Below are 18,965 nucleotides of genomic sequence, written 5' to 3' on the forward strand. Positions count from 1 at the left end.
AACAGCCCAGCATCTTCTTGCAACAGCCACTGCCTTGTCACACTATTTCTTTGCCTTTAAATCTTCGGATACTATCACCCCAAGGTCCCTCTCCCCATCTGTGCATATCAGCCTCTCTCCTCCCAGCACATACGGCTCCTTCCGATTTCTAATTGCCCAATGCATTTCTCTGCACTTCTTTGTATTGAATTTTAGTTACCAGATATTAGACCATTCCTCTAACTTTTGTAGATTCTTTTTCATGTTTTCCACACTCTCCTTAGTGTCTTCTCTGTTACAAATCTTGGTATCATCTGTAAAGAGGCAAACTTTCCCTTCTATCTCTTCAGCAGTGTCGCACACAAACATTTTGAACAGGATCAGCCCAGCACCAAACCCTGAGAAACTCCACTACTCACCTTTCCTTCCTCTGAGTGAATTCCATTAACCACCACCCTCTGGCATCTGTCTGTCAACCAGTTTCTAATCCAGTTCACTATTTTGGGTCCTAACTTCAGCCTGTCAAGTTTGTTCAAGAGTCTCCTATGAGGAACCGTGCCAAAGGCTTTGCTGATATCTAAGTAAATTACATCTAGTATATGTCCTTGGTCCAATTCTCTGGTTGCCCAATCAAAAAAAAAATAAAAAATATATATATATATATACTAGTCTTTAAGCCCGTTACATTAACGGGTGCTAGAATATATGTATGTCTGTCTTTCTTTCTGTCTCACTCCCTGCCCTTGTGTCTTTCTTCTTTTATTTCTGTCTCCCTCCCTCCTATTATTTGTCTTTCTTTCTATTTATCTCTCTTTCTGCCCCCTATGCAGCATTTATCTCCCCTTGTCCACCTTCCTGTACAGTAGCCATATCAGCATTCCCTCCCCCTCCATTTCCTTGTGCATCAGCATTTCCCCCCTTCCTACTTCCCTGTGCAGCATTTTCCTCCCTCGGGCTAGAATATATGTGTGTGTGTCTGTCTTTATTTCTTTCTCTCTCTGTCTCCTTAGCCACTTTTTCCTGTCCATTCTCCCTTCTTTTTACCTCCCCTGTGTCCACGACCACCCCTTCACTGCTCCCTTTATCCAGCAACAGCCCTTCCCCCTTTGTTTTACCTCCCCCCTGTCCATCAGTACCTCTTCCTTCTCCCCCTGTCCAACAATAGGCATCCCTTCCTTTTTCCCCCTGTCCATCATCACCTCTTCCTGCTCCCTCTGTCCAGCAGTAGGCCTCCCTTTATTTTTCCCCCTGTCCATCAGCATCTCTTCCTGCTCCCCCTGTCCAGCAGTAGGCATCCCTTAATTTTTTTCCCCCTGTCCATCAGCACCTCTTCCTGCTCCCCCTGTCCAGCATTAGGCCTCCCTTCATTTTTCCCCCCTGTCCACCACCACCTCTTCATTGCTCCCCTTATCCAGCAGCAGCCCTTCTCCCTTTGTTTTACCTCCCCCCCTGTCCATCAGCACCTCTTCTTGCTCCCCCTGTCCAGCAGTAGGCCTCCCTTCATTTCCCCCCCCTGTCCATCAGCAGGTCTCCCTTAATTTCCCCCGCTGTCCATCTGCACCTCTTCCTGCTCCCCCTGTCCAACAATAGGCCTCCCTTCCTTTCCCCCCCTGTCCATCATCATCTCTTCCTGCTCCCCTTGTGCAGAGTTTTTTAATTAATCGGATAGAGTCATTGCGGCCCCCCCCCCCCCCCGCTCCCCTTCACTTGTAAGTCGGCGATTCAAGAAGCCTGTGCAGCAGTCTTGACACGCTGCTTCGGGTCCTTCTACTGCGCTTATTTGCTCTGCCGCGTCTCTGATGACATCATCAGAGACGCGGCAGAGCAAATCAGGGCAGTAGAAGGGCCTGAAGCAGCGTGTGAAGACTGCTGCACAGGCTTCTTGAATCGCCGGGTAGGTATTCGGGTCAGCGGCAAGGGAAGGGGTGTGAGCGGCAAAGAACTCCTCTGGTCTGTTGCGGAGGGCGGCCCGGCTCGATTTATTGATTCGTTGGGGGGGGGGAATGCGCTGTGTTGGGGGGAAGGGTAGGCAGACGCGGGGACCGTCCAGTTCAAGAGAGGAGCCGGGGGTGAGGAAGGCCGCCGCAGCTATGGAAATTTTTTTTTTATTTGAAAGCCGCCGCCGGGGCCGCGCATGCGCAATTGTTTTTTTCGCTACAGCTCACGGAACACGTTTTTTTTAGTGCGCATGCGCGGCTTACCATTTCATTATATTAGATAGATATATATATATATATATATATATATATATATGTGTGTGTGTGTGTATTTTCCATTGTAAAAGACAAAATACACATACATTTTCTTAGACTGCAAAAACCATGCCCAGAGCATGATTCCTCTGAATCTACATTTATGGTATTGGCATGTATAAATAGCGACATGATAAAAATCAGCATTTATACAGACTAATGCTGTGCAATGCTTCTAAAATGGCCTCCTATGTTACATTTATGTGCTTCCCCTGGATGGGGATGGGGTGGGGGCGGTATCCACTATTTACTAATGTAAAATAGTGCAATGCCTTAAGCTGATGCTGTTTTTGTAATCAATGCAGTGCAGGAGGTGAAGTGTTGTTTGTTTTTTTCTGGGTGGTGGGAGTTGCCACCAGAGTACTCTCTCTTAATTATGTTTAAATGTTGATAGGGAGATTATGCTTGCTCCCTCCTCTACCGCCTCTTCCCCCCCACCAGGGTTTAGCCACAGAACAGGCCTGGCCTGCCTATTTTGGGCTCAGGCCTGGCCATCCAGAAGCCATAGGCCACTGGCAGTAGTTCCTACCTGCTGCTAGTGGCTGATCCGGTAGCCTTCCCTCTAACACGTTTGCATTTTGCATCAAAGGGAAGGTTTCCAGGTCAGCCACCAGCAGAGTGTAGGAACCACTGCCGGCAACCTGAAGAGAACAGAAATGCTGCATGGGCTGGGAAGGGAGGGAAAGAGAAATGCTGCACGGACTGAGGGGGATGAGAAGGGAGAGAAAGAGAGAGAGATGCATGTTCACTTTGGACTCAGGCCTGCCCAAAATTGGCTGTCTGGCTATGCCACTGCCAGGTTGTGAGTTTTCAGTTGTTGTTTCACAGAAATAATGCTCAGCAATTTAAAGTGACATCCATTTTCAGGAGCATAGAATATTAACAGCCTGTGGCCCGGCAGATTGCATCACCTGCCGAGCCATGCAGTCTTGCTTCACTGCAGTCAGGAGTTTCAATTGCCATGGCTACCATATGTCAAGGCAAAATGTTCACCGTCGGATATTTCTGTTTTCCTAGAGTGCTGCTGTGAAGGTGGAGAGGATAAATGCATCCCACTGCTGAGAGAGGTGTTTGAGGCTTTTCCATGCACTCCTATCAACATAGACATCAAAGATAACAATGATATCCTAATCAAAAAGGTACATTGGTATTTCTGAGGGGCAGAAGCAAGATAAAGCAATGTCCCTGATAGGTTGAAATGTGCTCTTGTGGAGAAACAGACTCGCTCATTAGACCTGTAAATGATGCTGTTCATGGATTCTTTATACAGCAAATTCATCTCTTAAATTACATGAATAAAATAAACAGAAATCTCATATACTATCATAAAGGGTTTTAATTAATTTAATTAAATTGAGGTCTCCCATTAAACAATTGAAAGTAGTAGCAACAATGCAAATATTTCACAAGAAGTGTGAAAGTACAAAGAGCCAAATAACAAAATATATTACATAACACATCCTTTAAACAATTTTTCAATTTGGCCTCCTGAACAATGAAAAGAGAAAGCAAGTCAGATGTGTCCATTTAACTAATCCCACCCCTTTTACAAAGCCATGGCAGCAGCTGCCGCGTGACAAACGCTCAGATCCCTATGGGCGTCAGAGCGATTGCCACAGCAGCAGCCGCCGCTATCGTAGCTTTGTTAAGAGTCCTAAGGTTTTTTTTATTTCATAAAATTTATATTCTGTTGTAAATGAATTCAAAATAATCTGTAGCTGTTGTTAAAACATGATATCAAATTCCATAAAACAATTTAATAAAAATGTATCTATTGTAATCTTCTTTGAATATGTGTGAATTTTAAATTAAAATTCCTTATATAAACAAACCAAACCCCCCCCCCCCAAAACATAATTGAGCAGAGATATCCCTAATATAAAGTCTACGTAAGTTTGTCATGCTTATTGTTTGCTTTCACCACCATAAAATTCAAAAGAGTCTTCTGCAACTAATAAACATGTTAAATCTCTTCCTGCTTGATTACTCTGAGCAAACTGGAGTACAATCCTCTTACACTCTTACCCATGCAGTCTTGCTGAAAAGATGACTGGTGGACCACAGTGACTTAAGGTACGCCAGGGGAGGCCTACGCTGCTTCTTCGAGGCAGGGATGGAGGGGGATGTGATGATTCTGCAGCTGCCTGAAAGGCCAACACCTCACCTTGGGAGAGGGAGGGATTGCTCCTGTCCCAGCTCGGCTCACCACACCATTGGACCACCAGGATTTAAGATGGACCATTTTTTGACCCAATAATCTTGGTTTATATTTGAGTATATACAGTAAGAGGGGCATAATCAAAAGAAACGTGTTAGTCCATTTTGGCCTAACTCACAAGTCATCCAAAGTCGGACAAGGGAAAAGGTCCATTTTCAAAAAATATGTCCAGCATATTTTTGTTTTTGAAAATCGTCCAACTGTATGTCCAGCTGTCTGATCGTGCAGACCGCTGTCCATCTTTATACCCTATTTTTGACCAAAAATTAGTCCAACTCAAAAACGCTTAGAAAAAGACCTTTTGGGCGTGGGAGGGGCCAGAAAAGTAAAGGACAGGACACCAAGACATGGCAACAGAGTAGTGGGGCACCTTACAGGGTACTGCTGTGAACTTCACAAAAAGGGTGCCACATAAACATTTCACAACAGCTCCCTTATAGGTCATGGTGAGCCCCCAAAACACCCCCAGAATCTACTAGACCCACCTATCTACCACCCCAATAGCACTTATGGCTTCAGGAGACAGTACAAAAGGGTGTGGGGTTTTTTGGGGGGTGCAGATGTTTCTCCATGAATGCAGTGATTAGAGTGGCTTATGGACCTGGGTCCTACTCTCCATGATTCACTAACCCACCCCCAAGACCACTTAAGCCACCTCTGTGCAGCTCTACTAGTCTTTCCTATGCCAGGCTGCCAGGTGCTGATGTTCTGGAGGCAGATATGTAAAGTTGTTATTATGTTTTTTATGGGGGTGGGGGTCAGTGATCACTGGGGCTGTGAGTGGGGGTACTTTGTGTCTGCAGTGCTTATCTGATCACTTTGGATATTTTTTGTGGACTTAGACCTGGTTTTAGATGGCCTAAGTCACAACGTCCAAGTTCCATCTAGGCAGTGTTGTAAAACTTTCGGTTATATATGCTGTACGACTAAGTCTAGGACAGCCCATGTTCTGCTCAAATCCCGCCCTCACCACTCCTTCTAAAACGCCCCTTTTAGCTCTGGTCGTTCATTAGCACTGTGAAGGCCTTTTTTAAATACGTGTAAAACCCCATTTGATTATTGGCACTTGGACAACTTTTGTTACTGATCGTCCAAGTGCCGGGTTTTAGACGTTTTTCTGTTTAGATGATGAGCCCCTGAGTGATTAAAGTTAGGGCTTTTTTTTTTTTTGCTTTTCCTGATGATAATTATCTGGTTACTGGGCTTAGTGCTGCTCTAACTGGATATCTTCCCATTCTAACTCATCATTATCTATTTACCATTATCTAGGTAAATGGCTTTGGATATTAGGCCAAAATCTTTGAGAGAGGTTAAGCAATAGTATTTGTCACATGTATTTTCATCACTGGTGCAAGGATATTAGCTGCTTTAGGTGAACCCATCCCCAAATAACTTTTTTGATTCCCACTGAGATTTTGATGATTAAAATCAATACCATCAGCGCCCCTACTTGATCATATTTCTAGATATTTAAATTTGTTTTGTGTGTAAATTTAAAAAGGGTTTTCTAAATGTTGGCACGCGAGCATGGTAAAGGGTACTGAGCTGGCATAATAGCATGCACTATTTCATGTGTTAACTGCAAGCGGTCTTAGGGGTTGAGAGTGAGACTGGATAAGTTATGAGGAAAATTATTATTATTATTATACTTCCTTCCTTCTCAAGATGGCATTAAGTACATCTATGCTAATAACCAATCTAATATGTGGCAATGTAGCACTTTGTGGTCCAGAGAAACGAGGAAATGAGTCCCACGGGAGAGCAATCCAGAACAATCGAGTGGGGTTAGGAAATGTACATGTCAACTTGGGACAGGTCAAATGAGACAATATTTATTAAAACAACAATATAACAGTCTTTGTCAAATATTCACTGTGTGTCATGGACCCGACACGGTCTGTTTTGGCTTAGAAGCCTGCCCCAGGGGTACAATCGACATCCGACAGATGGCGATCTCATGTCATGAAAAATAGCTGTAGCAGTAAAGCGGAAACAACACAATAGCTCCACAAAATGTCCCTCCGATAAAGTGGACAGTGCTATATGTTCCTGTTTTAACTGGAACAGCTATTTTTTGATGGCATGAGATTGCCATCTGTCATGTCTATTGAGGCAGGCTTCTAAGCCAAAACATGGACCATGTCGGGCCCATGACACACAGTGAATATATGACAAAGACTGTTATATTGGTTTTTGTTTTATGTTGGGTTTTTTTTTAATTTAATTTTATTCATTTTAAAGCCATAAGTAAGTGCAAAATATAATACAATCATATAATTCTATAAAAGCACTTAAACACAATTGCAATTATAATCTATGACAAAAAGATATATCATCCCCCCCATAATTATATTCAAAAAGTACACTCAGATTGAGAGATTGAAAAATATTCCAACCCACCCTCCCACCCACCCACCCACCCTGGATGTGTATGACCAAAGGGTATAATCTCCAATCACTCTTTGCAAAATTTTGTCAATGGCTCCCAAATCTTAAAAAATTTCTTATGCCCCCGATGTATAGCCATATTAAGTTCCATCTTAAAAACATGACAAGAGAGACTCCCACCAAAAGGAATAGTTCAGTCTATCCCAGTTTTTCCAATTCCTTAGAATAAGCTGTATGGTAACCCCTGTCATAATAAAGAGAAGTTTATTATTGTGAGATGATATTTGGCTTTTAGCTCTCATTATAGCACAGTGTCATATGTTTGTGCCACTGGATTTTCCATTACTGTTATATTGTTGTTTTAATAAATATTGTCTCATTTGATCTATCCCAGGTTGATGTGTACATTTCCTAATTCCACTTGATTTGTCTGGTCTGTTCTGTTATGTGGCACATCCCCAGCATTCATTGGATGTTAATGTTTGCTGTTAAAAGTATGGTTAATGCAAAAATGTACTTTAGTAAAAGAACCCACTCTATTTCTTAAGAGAAGCATATTTGGAAAAAAAAAATTGGGAAAAGAAGAAAACGGAATCTTGGTCTAGTGCAGCAAAATGTTTGTGTTTTTAAAAGGTTTGAGGAAGCATAAGACTACTTCTCTTTCTCTCTTGCAGGTTTCTGAGCTGATAACAGCATTTAAGAGAGAACATTTAACTGTGTGGGGCAACTCCAACCAAGAAATTGTGGAGAAGTGCCACAGAGAGGTAAGCGGCAGCTTGGACTTGCCTAAATTGGATCACTGTTGCTGTTTGCTTCAGCACCTTTCCACTCCTTGGCATTCACATGCACTGTGTAGAGAAGAAGCAGCAGATATGCCCTGTGCAGTATCAAAGGGGCATTCGCCCAAGAATCCATCTACTTATCCAAGGTCATAACCCTCACACTCAAAACAAAGCTGCAAGGACATTCTGCACAATGAGATTAGCCAGTTACACCATATAGAAAAGAAGAAAACATCAGACTAATGCATATGCACTTCATCTAATCCAGCAGTCCAGTATTTATTTTAAGTGACTTTTATCAGCAGACACCTACTCTAAAATGATTTAAGCAGTTAAGTCAAGACTTGGATACATGTTGCTTTTATTAAACAATATTTTCTTTTTTAAATAGCAGAGATACAATATTGTGAAACTAAAGGCTCCTTTTACAAAGCTGCGCTAGGGCCTTAACGCACGGAATAGCACGCGCTAAATTGCCGCACACACTAGCCGCTACCGCCTTCTTTTGAGCAGGCGGTAGATGTCCAGCTAGCGCACGCTATAGCACACGCTAATCCGGTGCATGCGATAAAACCGCTAGCGCAACTTTGTAAAAGGACCCCTAAGTATCAGATCAGTTAACTGCCTGAATACTGAGATTGGGCGGGCTATAAATAAAATAATAATAATAATAACTCTATTCTTTTATACCGCCATAACCAAAAATTCTAGGCGGTTTACACTAAAAAGAGCTGGACAATCAGCAAAATACAATAATACAGTAAAAAATACAAATATTTGTAAAATAGAATTTCAATAATAAAACTCACCAAGTAATAAACTTATCGAACAAAGTGGTCTTAATTAATTTCCGAAAACTGCAATAGGATAACCTAGCTTGCTGAATACATTTACCTAACCAAGATTATTGCCTACCAGCTTGAAATGATAGGGTCCTATCTAAGAAGGTCTTATATCGACACCCATTAATTTTTGGATAAGCAAATAAGTAGAAGTTTCTAGTTTTCTCTTGATGGTCTATGCAACACAAATTGAGGAATTGATGTTACAGCAGTCTAAAATAGATAAAACTAATGCCTGCACCAATAGTCTAAATGATAAAGGATCAAAATAATTTTTAATGGTTCTTAATTTCCACAATGTAAAAAAGCATTTTTGTACCATGCAAGATAATACAGTGGTACCTTGGATTACGAGCATAATCCATTCCAGGAGCATGCTCATGATCCAAAATGCTCGTTTATCAAAGCGAGTTTCCCCATAGGAAATAATGGAAACTCGCTTTGATAGGTTCCCCTCCCCCCCCCCCCCCCCCCCCGAGGCCAGCAGCGCTGCTCCCCCCCCCCCCCCCCGCGATCCTGCACCCCCCCGCCGTGACCTGAGGTCCCCCCAACCCACCCGAACCCTCTTCTTATTTTGATGTAGCCTCTGCACCGGCACCAGCATGTCCTGTGCGTTGGTGCCAGTGCCCAAAGATCTGCCTCCTATGCTGGGCCTTGAGCACGTTCGACGTGAACTCTCGGGCCTTGAGCATGCGCACATGCTCAAGGCCCAGCACAGGAGGCAGATCTTCGGGCACCGGCACCAACGCACAGGACATGCTGGTGCCGGTACCGGTGCGGAGGCTACATCAAAGTAAGAAGAGGGTTCGGGTGGGTTGGGGAGACCTCGTCTTCCAAAACACTCGCAAACCGGTGCACTCGTAAACCGAGGTACCACTGTATTCTGCATTATAATGTGTGAAAGGATATGTAAGTGGAAGACACACACAAGCTATATGCATGTAATTACAACTAATACCAGCTTTGCAGAAGGGGTTTGTTTGCTTTTTTTTTAATGCTCTCTACTATGATCCGAGTGATTAGGTTTTATATAGAGTACACACTGAACAAGTTCTTAGCCTAGAAGATTGAAGCATCTAAGATTTTAAAATGAATTGAATTCAGACTTTGCCATTAAATTACCCAAAGCACCTTTTTTCTTTTCTTCCAGAACACGAAAATCCCTCTTCTCTTCAGCTTGCAGCGTGTCCTGCTCCTTGTTGGGCTGTTCTACACAGGCCTCCTGCCCTTCATTCCCTTACGGGAACAGTTTCTGGAGATCCCTATGCCTTTGATCATAATGAAGTAAGCGGAACAGGATTATTCTGGGCTGCCTATAGGAACAGAGTTCCCACCAGTGGATTTGGCCTTTATTCTAAGGTGATGATGTACATGAACTTTCAAGGCCATGTCAGTTCCATCTTTAAGAGTGCTCTCAAAATCTCGTACTTCTCATCTTTGAGTGATAGGTTTCTTTACGGACTGTAATAATTATCTTTCAGTCACAAAGACTAGAAACAAAACAGTTTAACGGACAGGTATTTGTTTTTGTTTATTTTTATTAAAACTCATTTAAAAATATGTGTTCTTTACCTTAGTTTGGCAGTGCTATATGAACCCCCCTCCAAAAAAATATTTGCATGCTCTTAGCATCTGTTGATACTTTATTATTTTTTCAGTTATGAAGCAAAAAACAAAACAAACCCCAAAACAACCCATCGGCTTAAATTCTACCTTTCCCTCAATTTGTGGAAACAGAGCAGTTAGCCTTTACTTTAGTATCATGTAAGGTGGGTGGATGGGCCTTTTGGTCACTAATACTGATCACACCCCCTACAGTACAGAATGATGAGGACTCTGAATAAAGGCAAACAAAAACAAAAAAACTGTGGATACAGATGTTCTGGAGATAATTTATTATGCACTGACATATAAAAACATGAAAATTCAATTTAAAAAGTACAGTGATAAAAATCCAATAATCTGAATAAAGGCACCAGTGTTTCAAAGTGATTAGGAGTGCTAAACATAGAAGAAACTACACCTCCCTGGACACAATGAAGAAAGTTGCTTGTTATTAGGGTACTCGGTACCCAGTGCACCCACAGAGCTGGAACCGTCAGTCGTAAGGCGGAAGTCATTATGCCATTGTATAGATCCATGGTGAGGCCCCACCTGGAATACTGTGTGCAATTTTGGAGGCCGCATTATCGCAAGGATGTGCTGAGACTGGAGTCGGTGCAAAGAATGGCCACCCGGATGGTCTCGGGACTCAAGGATCTACCATACGAAAAACGGCTTGACAAATTACAGCTATACTCGCTCGAGGAGCGCAGAGAGAGGGGGGACATGATCGAGACGTTCAAGTATCTTACGGGCCGCATCGAGGCGGAGGAAGATATCTTCTTTTTCAAGGGTCCCACGACAACAAGAGGGCATCCGTTGAAAATCAGGGGCGGGAAACTACGAGGTGACACCAGGAAATTCTTTTTCACTGAAAGAGTGGTTGATCGCTGGAATAGTTTTCCACTACAGGTGATTGAGACCAGCAGCGTGCCTGATTTTAAGGCCAAATGGGATCGGCACATGGGATCTATTCACAGGGCAAAGGTAGGGGAGGGACATTAAGGTGGGCAGACTAGATGGGCCGTGGGCCCTTATCTGCCGTCTATTTCTATGTTTCTATGACTGAACACATAACTTCCCGTACTGGATCACAAAAGTTGAAGCCGAGTATCTTGTTTCTAGCAGTGGCAAACACAGGTCACCCATCTGGCAGTGTCCCAAAAGGTGAATAGATTCCATGCTGCTTGGAAAAGAGACAGCTGAGGGGAGATATGATGTAAGTCTACAAAATCCTGAGTGGAGTAGAACGGGTACAAGTAGATCGATTTTTCACCCCGTCAGAAATTACGAAGACTAGGGGACACTCAATGAAGTTGCAGAGAAATACTTTTAAAACCAATAGGAGGAAATTTATTTTCACTCAGAGAATAGTTAAGCTGTGGAATGCGTTGCCAGAGGATGTGGTAGGAGCGGATAGCGTAGCTGGTTTTAAGAAAGGTTTGGACAAGTTCTTGGAGGAAAAGTCCATAGTCTATTTGTGAGAAAGACATGGGGGAAGCCACTGCTTGCCCTGAATCAGTAGAATGGAATGTTGCTACTCCTTGGGTTTTAGCCAGGTACTAGTGACCTGGATTGGTCACCGTGAGACCGAGCTTGATGGACCATTGGTCTGACCCAGTAAGGCTATTCTTATGTTCTTATGCTTATTTGGGAAATAAGTAGGGGATTTTCCCAAGCCACCTTAATAATGGTTTAATCTAATCTATTATTTGTGCATCACAAAATACGAGGGTCATTTCATAAATAATGCACACTATTTTTTTTATTTTTTTTTACATGTTTTATTTTTTTTCAAGTATTTCTTTACAATCCTTCAATATAGTCTCCCTGCTTTGCAATGACCTAGTCCCAACATCCGGAAAGCTTCATTATTCCATCCAAGCCACCATTTTTGTTCAGTTGCCAAATGGCTCGGGTAACGGCGGAAGAAAGCTCTTCCAGAAATGCAAAACGATGTCCACGCATAGGTTGTTTCAACTTTGGGAAAAGGTCGAAGTCTGGTGGACTCATGTCTAGACTGTAGGGAGCATGAGGTAACACCTCCCAGCCGTATCCGTGTAGTTTTTCAATGACGACATTCCCTATGTTCGGGAGAGCGTTGTCGTGAAAAATGAGTGGTCCAGCCAAGAGCAACAAAGTTTGAGTTTTGTGCAATTTTCAGCGCATTTTTTGCAAAAAAATCAAGATAATATACTGCTGTGACACTTCATCCACATGGAACTTTATCTGTGATGATGATGCCTTCATGATCATAAACAAAAATCATCATTTGTTTGACTTTTGTTTCAGTTCATCGAAATTTGTTTGCTCGTGGGGAAGATGGAGCTCTCCACTCATCATTGAAAAACTATGTGAATACGGCTGGGAGGTGTTACCTCATGTGCCCTACAGTCCAGACATGAGTCCACCAGACTTTGACCTTTTTCCAAAGTTGAAACAACCTATGCGTGGACATTGTTTTGCGTCTCTGGAAGAGCTTTCTTCCACCATTACCAGAGCCATTCGGCAACTGAACAAAAACGGTGTCTTGGATGAAATAATGAAGCTTCCCAGACGTTGGGACTCGGTCATTGCAAAACAGGGAGACTATTGAAGGATTGTAAAGAAATACTTAAAAAAAACCCCAAAAAACATGTAAATTAAAAAAAAATAGTGTGCATTATATATGAAATGACCCTCGTACTTATATACTGTAGACTCAAGGTGATTTACAAAGAGAAGGGGAAATACATAGAACACCAGAGGATCAAGGAGGGAGAGAAAAGGAATTTAGCGGGATATTGAGAATAGGACAGAACCTAGACACAGTAGTTTTAAAGTTTCTGAATAATGGGGAGGAGGGGATTGTAGTAGATGCTGTTGGACTTCGTTTCATGTAGAGTTCAGGAATCAAAAATAAGGGTTTTCAGTTTCTTCCGAAATGCTACGTAGTTTATGGGCTTTTCTTCCAATAACTTGGCCAGACCTTTTTTTAAAACTCTGCTACTCTAACAGATTTTAACCATGTTCTCTCGCAATTCCAGCCATGACGCCGACTACCTTGACTCCGCAGCAGGTGCAAATATTTTGGCAGTGAGCCACTATGCTTACATGAGGACCTGGATTTTGTGCTTCGTGAAGGAACTTGAGTGCAGCCTGCCTGGGAACTCGCCAAAGGCCCAAGAACTCCCCATCAATCATAACACTGGAATCAGTAAATTTGTGGTAAGCCTGAACAAAGGAGACACTATCAGGCCTGAAATCTGCTGTGTCTGCATTAATCAATGGGACCACCTTCTGGATCTGACCCCCAGTTAGCAGCGGTTCCTGAAATCGGCCACCTAGCAGCAATCCCTAAATTATTTGAGAATATTTAAGATGTATTTCCCACCTTCAATTGAAATGCTCTCAATAGCTGCTTCTAAAATATTTTTAATTAAAAAAAACAAAAAAAAAACAACCTCTCACACAAGAAAAGTTCTGCACTAGTGACTCTTGAAGAAAAAGGAACAGAAAGGGGAAAAAAATTCTCATACATTTTCACTGCTCCATGGAGAAAGTGAAACTGCAGGTCCTTCATGACTCAGGCATGTGGGAAGGCATTCACATGCAGAGGTGGACCTGCCAAAGGCTTCTAGAATTTCCAGAACGCTGGCCAGCATCCACACGAGGTCATCGTAACAATGGTACCCACATTTGAGAATACTTGTCCTGCTGTCCACGGAGAACAACCTGCTACAGGTGAGTAACTGCTTTTTGAAAAAGGCCTGCGATAGTATTGGTGCAGTGAGCTATAGTGGATATTTTCCGATGGTGTATCTTTTTTGGTCTATAAGCCTGTATGTAAAACATAACAAACGACTATTTGATTCCTTTAGCACAGTGATTCCCAACCCTGTCCTGGAGGAACACCAGGCCAATCGGGTTTTCAGGCTAGCCCTAATGAATATGCATGAGAGAGATTTGCATATGATGGAAGTGATAGGCATGCAAATTTGCTTCATGCATATTCATTAGGGCTAGCCTGAAAACCCAATTGGCCTGGTGTTCCTCCAGGACAGGGTTGGGAACCACTGCTTTAGCTTCATTAAAGTCCTAGGATATAGGACGCAAGCTTTATGCCCTTCAAATCATGTAGAAACACCTCCTAAGCAGAGGAGACCAGGGTCAAAGTTCCTCCTATTCCGCTTGTATTAGCTGAAGATTTCATTTGCCTACTGGTTAATTATTTTTTAACCCCAAAACAATACAGTTAGTGAAGGTTTACAGTAGAAAATTATGATGAGTAACTTGGACAATGTTTTTTCTTTACAGGCTTAAGGAACCAGAGAAAATGTCCAAAAGTCAGAGATTTGTCATTTGGCTTGCTGACAAGTAAGGAAACACTTTTTGTTTTTCCAGTCTGATTGTAGTTCCTGCCATCCTCACCCTGAGCTGTGACTGAGGGTTCTGCAGATCAGCTGGGACCTCTGGCACTGCGTAAGGAATGGAGTCTGACAAATTAGATGGACCTTGAGGCCATCATCCGTTTCATTTCTGTTAAAGTAGTATAAAGAAATAAAACAAAAAACAAAGGAAATAAAATGATACCTTTTTATTGGACTAACTCAATGCATTTTATGATGAGCTTTTTTATATATATCTTTTTTTTTTTAATTTTTTATTTTTATTACTAAAAAAAGTGCAACACAATATTCACATCAGTAATTTAATATAATAAAGCCCTAAGCGCGCATGCGCACTCCCATCTGCGTGCTCCCGTTTTCCGTGCACTGTAGGGACCCACAGGTAGGAGTGCGCATGCGCGCGGCGGCGGCGCAGAGCCTGTCGGCCACGGCGGCTCTTGCCATCTGAAGGATGTGAACTGGCCAGGGTGACGTCAGTGGGGGCCGGAACGGACTTTAATTCCTGCCTCCCAGGCTTCTCCTCCTGCTCCGGCTGGGCCTGCGTAAAAAAACCAAAAACCCCCAGAGCTCGCTTCGGGTCCGGCAAGGGCTGCAGGTCCTGAAACCTTCCGATTCAAGCAGCGTCTGCAGCACTCTACACACGCTGCTTCGGGGCCTTCTACTGCCCTGATTTGCTGGGCAGTAGAAGGCCCCGAAGCAGCAATGTGTAGAGTGCTGCAGACGCTGCTGGAATCGGAAGGTTTGTCGGGACCGCAGGAAAGGAAGGGGGGGGCGGTAAGGGACTAAGGGAGCCGGCCAGACCGCGGGAAGGGAAAGCAGGGGTAGGGGAAATGCTGCTGCTGCACAGGGAAGTGGTGTGGGGGGAGGGAAATGGAGGGGGAGGGAATGCTGTTGTGGCTGCTGCACAAGGAAGTGGTGGGAGAGAAGTGCTGCTGCATAGGAGGCAGGGAGAGAGACAGATAGAAAGAAAAGAAGAAAGACACAGGGGCAGGGAGAGACACAGAAAGACAGACAGACAAAGGGGGCCAGGGAGAGAGACAGACAGCGGGAGGGAGAGAGAGACAGAAATAAAGACACACAGACATATATTCTAGCACCCGTTAACGTAACGGGCTAAAATACTAGTAATAAATAAGCACTTAAATACAATCAGTGTTAGTACAATTACCTTAAAGATCACCCTAAATATACATCCCCACCCACTCCCCCCCTTATATGTCTGAATTACATCAGTAAAAGAAGGCTAAACGAACTATAACAATTGAACAAAAGATGTTAATGGACCCCAAACTAAGTTAAATATCTTAGAATGCCCTAAAATATCGGCATTCATCTTTTCATACCTGTAGCTTAAACATAAACTCGCCCACCAAAAGGAAAAATTAAGACGAGCTTTTCTGATCTGAAGAAGAAAGGTTACTTTTGAAAGCTCATCATAAAATGCATTGAGTTTGTCCAATAAAAAAGGTATCACCTTATTTCCTTTGGGGTTTTTTAATTATTATTTCTTTATACTACCTTGGAAAGTGGACTAACACGGGCCATCACACCATTTCTGATAAAGGAATACACAGCTGGTTGATCAAGCCTTCATGCACTGTTAAGTTTTGAAATATACTTTCCATAAAAGAATGTTAAAACTTAAAACATTCGACCAATAAGTATAAAGAATGTATCTGTCGTAATCTAAGAAAAGGTGCCAGTGCCAAGCCTTAGTGCATGCTTACTTGAGAAACAAGGCAATTATGTCAGTTGAGTTCTATTTATGTTTTTTAATTGAAACTGTGCAAATGAAATGATAGAAAATGTTGCATTTAAATCTGCATCTTCTCGATTACTTAGCCGGTTGAATTTCTAAGACTTGGTCCCTTTTCTTGGATTATGATACCTGGAGGGGCATAATCAAAGCATACATCTAAGTCTGATTCTGACTTATGGCGCTAAACGCCCAAAGTTGGCAGTGGGAAAATGTCAATTCTCCAAAAGTACGTCTAAAATATATATATCGGGAGCCCCTCTCCAGCAGGGCACCTGATCAGTTACACCCCTCCCCCGATCCAGCAGGGGAGAACACTTTGAAAGAAGTGGGGCTAACGGCTCACCGAGACCAGCAGCGGTATCGGGAGCCCCTCTCCAGCAGGGCACCTGATCAGTTACACCCCTCCCCCGATCCAGCAGGGGAGAACACTTTGAAAGAAGTGGGGCTAACGGCTCACCGAGACCAGCAGCAGTATCGGGAGCCCCTCTCCAGCAGGGCACCTGATCAGTTACACCCCTCCCCCGATCCAGCAGGGGAGAACACTTTGAAAGAAGTGGGGCTAATGGCTCACCGAGACCAGCAGCAGTATCGGGAGCCCCTCTCCAGCAGGGCACCTGATCAGTTACACCCCTCCCCCGATCCAGCAGGGGAGAACACTTTGAAAGAAGTGGGGCTAATGGCTCACCGAGACCAGCAGCAGTATCGGGAGCCCCTCTCCAGCAGGGCACCTGATCAGTTACACCCCTCCCCCGATCCAGCAGGGGAGAACACTTTGAAAGAAGTGGGGCTAATGGCTCACCGAGACCAGCAGCAGCATCAAGAGCCCCTCTCCAGCAGGGCACCTGATCAGTTACACCCCTCCCCCGATCCAGCAGGGGAGAACACTTTGAAAGAAGTGGGGCTAACGGCTCACCGAGACCAGCAGCGGTATCGGGAGCCCCTCTCCAGCAGGGCACCTGATCAGTTACACCCCTCCCCCGATCCAGCAGGGGAGAACACTTTGAAAGAAGTGGGGCTAACGGCTCACCGAGACCAGCAGCGGTATCGGGAGCCCCTCTCCAGCAGGGCACCTGATCAGTTACACCCCTCCCCCGATCCAGCAGGGGAGAACACTTTGAAAGAAGTGGGGCTAACGGCTCACCGAGACCAGCAGCGGTATCGGGAGCCCCTCTCCAGCAGGGCACCTGATCAGTTACACCCCTCCCCCGCCCCAGCAGGGGAGAACACTGTGAAAGAAGTGGGGCTAACGGCTCACCGAGACCAGCAGCAGTATCGGGAGCCCCTCTCCAGCAGGGCACCTGATCAGTTACACCCCTCCCCCGATCCAGCAGGGGAGAACACTTTGAAAGAAGTGGGGCTAATGGCTCACCGAGACCAGCAGCAGTATCGGGAGCCCCTCTCCAGCAGGGCACCTGATCAGTTACACCCCTCCCCCGATCCAGCAGGGGAGAACACTTTGAAAGAAGTGGGGCTAATGGCTCACCGAGACCAGCAGCAGTATCGGGAGCCCCTCTCCAGCAGGGCACCTGATCAGTTACACCCCTCCCCCGATCCAGCAGGGGAGAACACTTTGAAAGAAGTGGGGCTAACGGCTCACCGAGACCAGCAGCAGCATCAAGAGCCCCTCTCCAGCAGGGCACCTGATCAGTTACACCCCTCCCCCGATCCAGCAGGGGAGAACACTTTGAAAGAAGTGGGGCTAATGGCTCACCGAGACCAGCAGCAGCATCAAGAGCCCCTCTCCAGCAGGGCACCTGATCAGTTACACCCCTCCCCCGATCCAGCAGGGGAGAACACTTTGAAAGAAGTGGGGCTAACGGCTCACCGAGACCAGCAGCAGCATCAAGAGCCCCTCTCCAGCAGGGCACCTGATCAGTTACACCCCTCCCCCGATCCAACAGGGGAGAACACTTTGAAAGAAGTGGGGCTAACGGCTCACCGAGACCAGCAGCAGTATCGTGAGCCCCTCTCCAGCAGGGCACCTGATCAGTTACACCCCTCCCCCGATCCAGCAGGGGAGAACACTTTGAAAGAAGTGGGGCTAACGGCTCACCGAGACCAGCAGCAGTATCGGGAGCCCCTCTCCAGCAGGGCACCTGATCAGTTACACCCCTCCCCCGATCCAACAGGGGAGAACACTTTGAAAGAAGTGGGGCTAACGGCTCACCGAGACCAGCAGCAGTATCGTGAGCCCCTCTCCAGCAGGGCACCTGATCAGTTACACCCCTCCCCCGATCCAGCAGGGGACAACACTTTGAAAGAAGTGGGGCTAATGGCTCACCGAGACCAGCAGCAGCATCAAGAGCCCCTCTCCAGCAGGGCACCTGATCAGTTACACCCCTCCCCCGATCCAGCAGGGGAGAACACTTTGAAAGAAGTGGGGCTAACGGCTCACCGAGACCAGCAGCAGCATCAAGAGCCCCTCTCCAGCAGGGCACCTGATCAGTTACACCCCTCCCCCGATCCAGCAGGGGAGAACACTTTGAAAGAAGTGGGGCTAACGGCTCACCGAGACCAGCAGCAGCATCAAGAGCCCCTCTCCAGCAGGGCACCTGATCAGTTACACCCCTCCCCCGATCCAGCAGGGGAGAACACTTTAAATATATTTTTTTTATTTTTCTGTTGATACTTATTTTTGATCTCTATTTTTTATTTATTTTACTTATTCATTTTTAATTCTATCTTTAAATTTATTTATTCATTACTTGATAGAATATTCATTTCCATATCTATCTCTGTCTTTATATTTTATCTT

At 44.7% G+C, this 18,965-nt stretch overlaps 1 protein-coding gene across 4 annotated transcripts in view; it reads left to right on the top strand.

The window, feature by feature from the left end:
* Positions 1 to 18,965, top strand: part of GDPD1 (glycerophosphodiester phosphodiesterase domain containing 1) — a 52,898-nt gene that overhangs the window by 27,469 nt on the left and 6,464 nt on the right. For all 4 annotated transcript variants that reach the window (XM_033922943.1, XM_033922941.1, XM_033922942.1 and 1 more), the window contains exons 5-8: positions 3,249 to 3,370; positions 7,512 to 7,601; positions 9,612 to 9,745; positions 14,360 to 14,419. In XM_033922943.1, coding sequence (XP_033778834.1) covers positions 3,249 to 3,370; positions 7,512 to 7,601; positions 9,612 to 9,745; positions 14,360 to 14,419 — 406 coding nt within the window. The remainder of the gene's footprint in view (positions 1 to 3,248; positions 3,371 to 7,511; positions 7,602 to 9,611; positions 9,746 to 14,359; positions 14,420 to 18,965) is intronic.

This window comes from Geotrypetes seraphini, chromosome 15 (genome assembly GCF_902459505.1).
Source record: "Geotrypetes seraphini chromosome 15, aGeoSer1.1, whole genome shotgun sequence".
NCBI classification, from domain to species: Eukaryota; Metazoa; Chordata; class Amphibia; order Gymnophiona; family Dermophiidae; genus Geotrypetes; species Geotrypetes seraphini.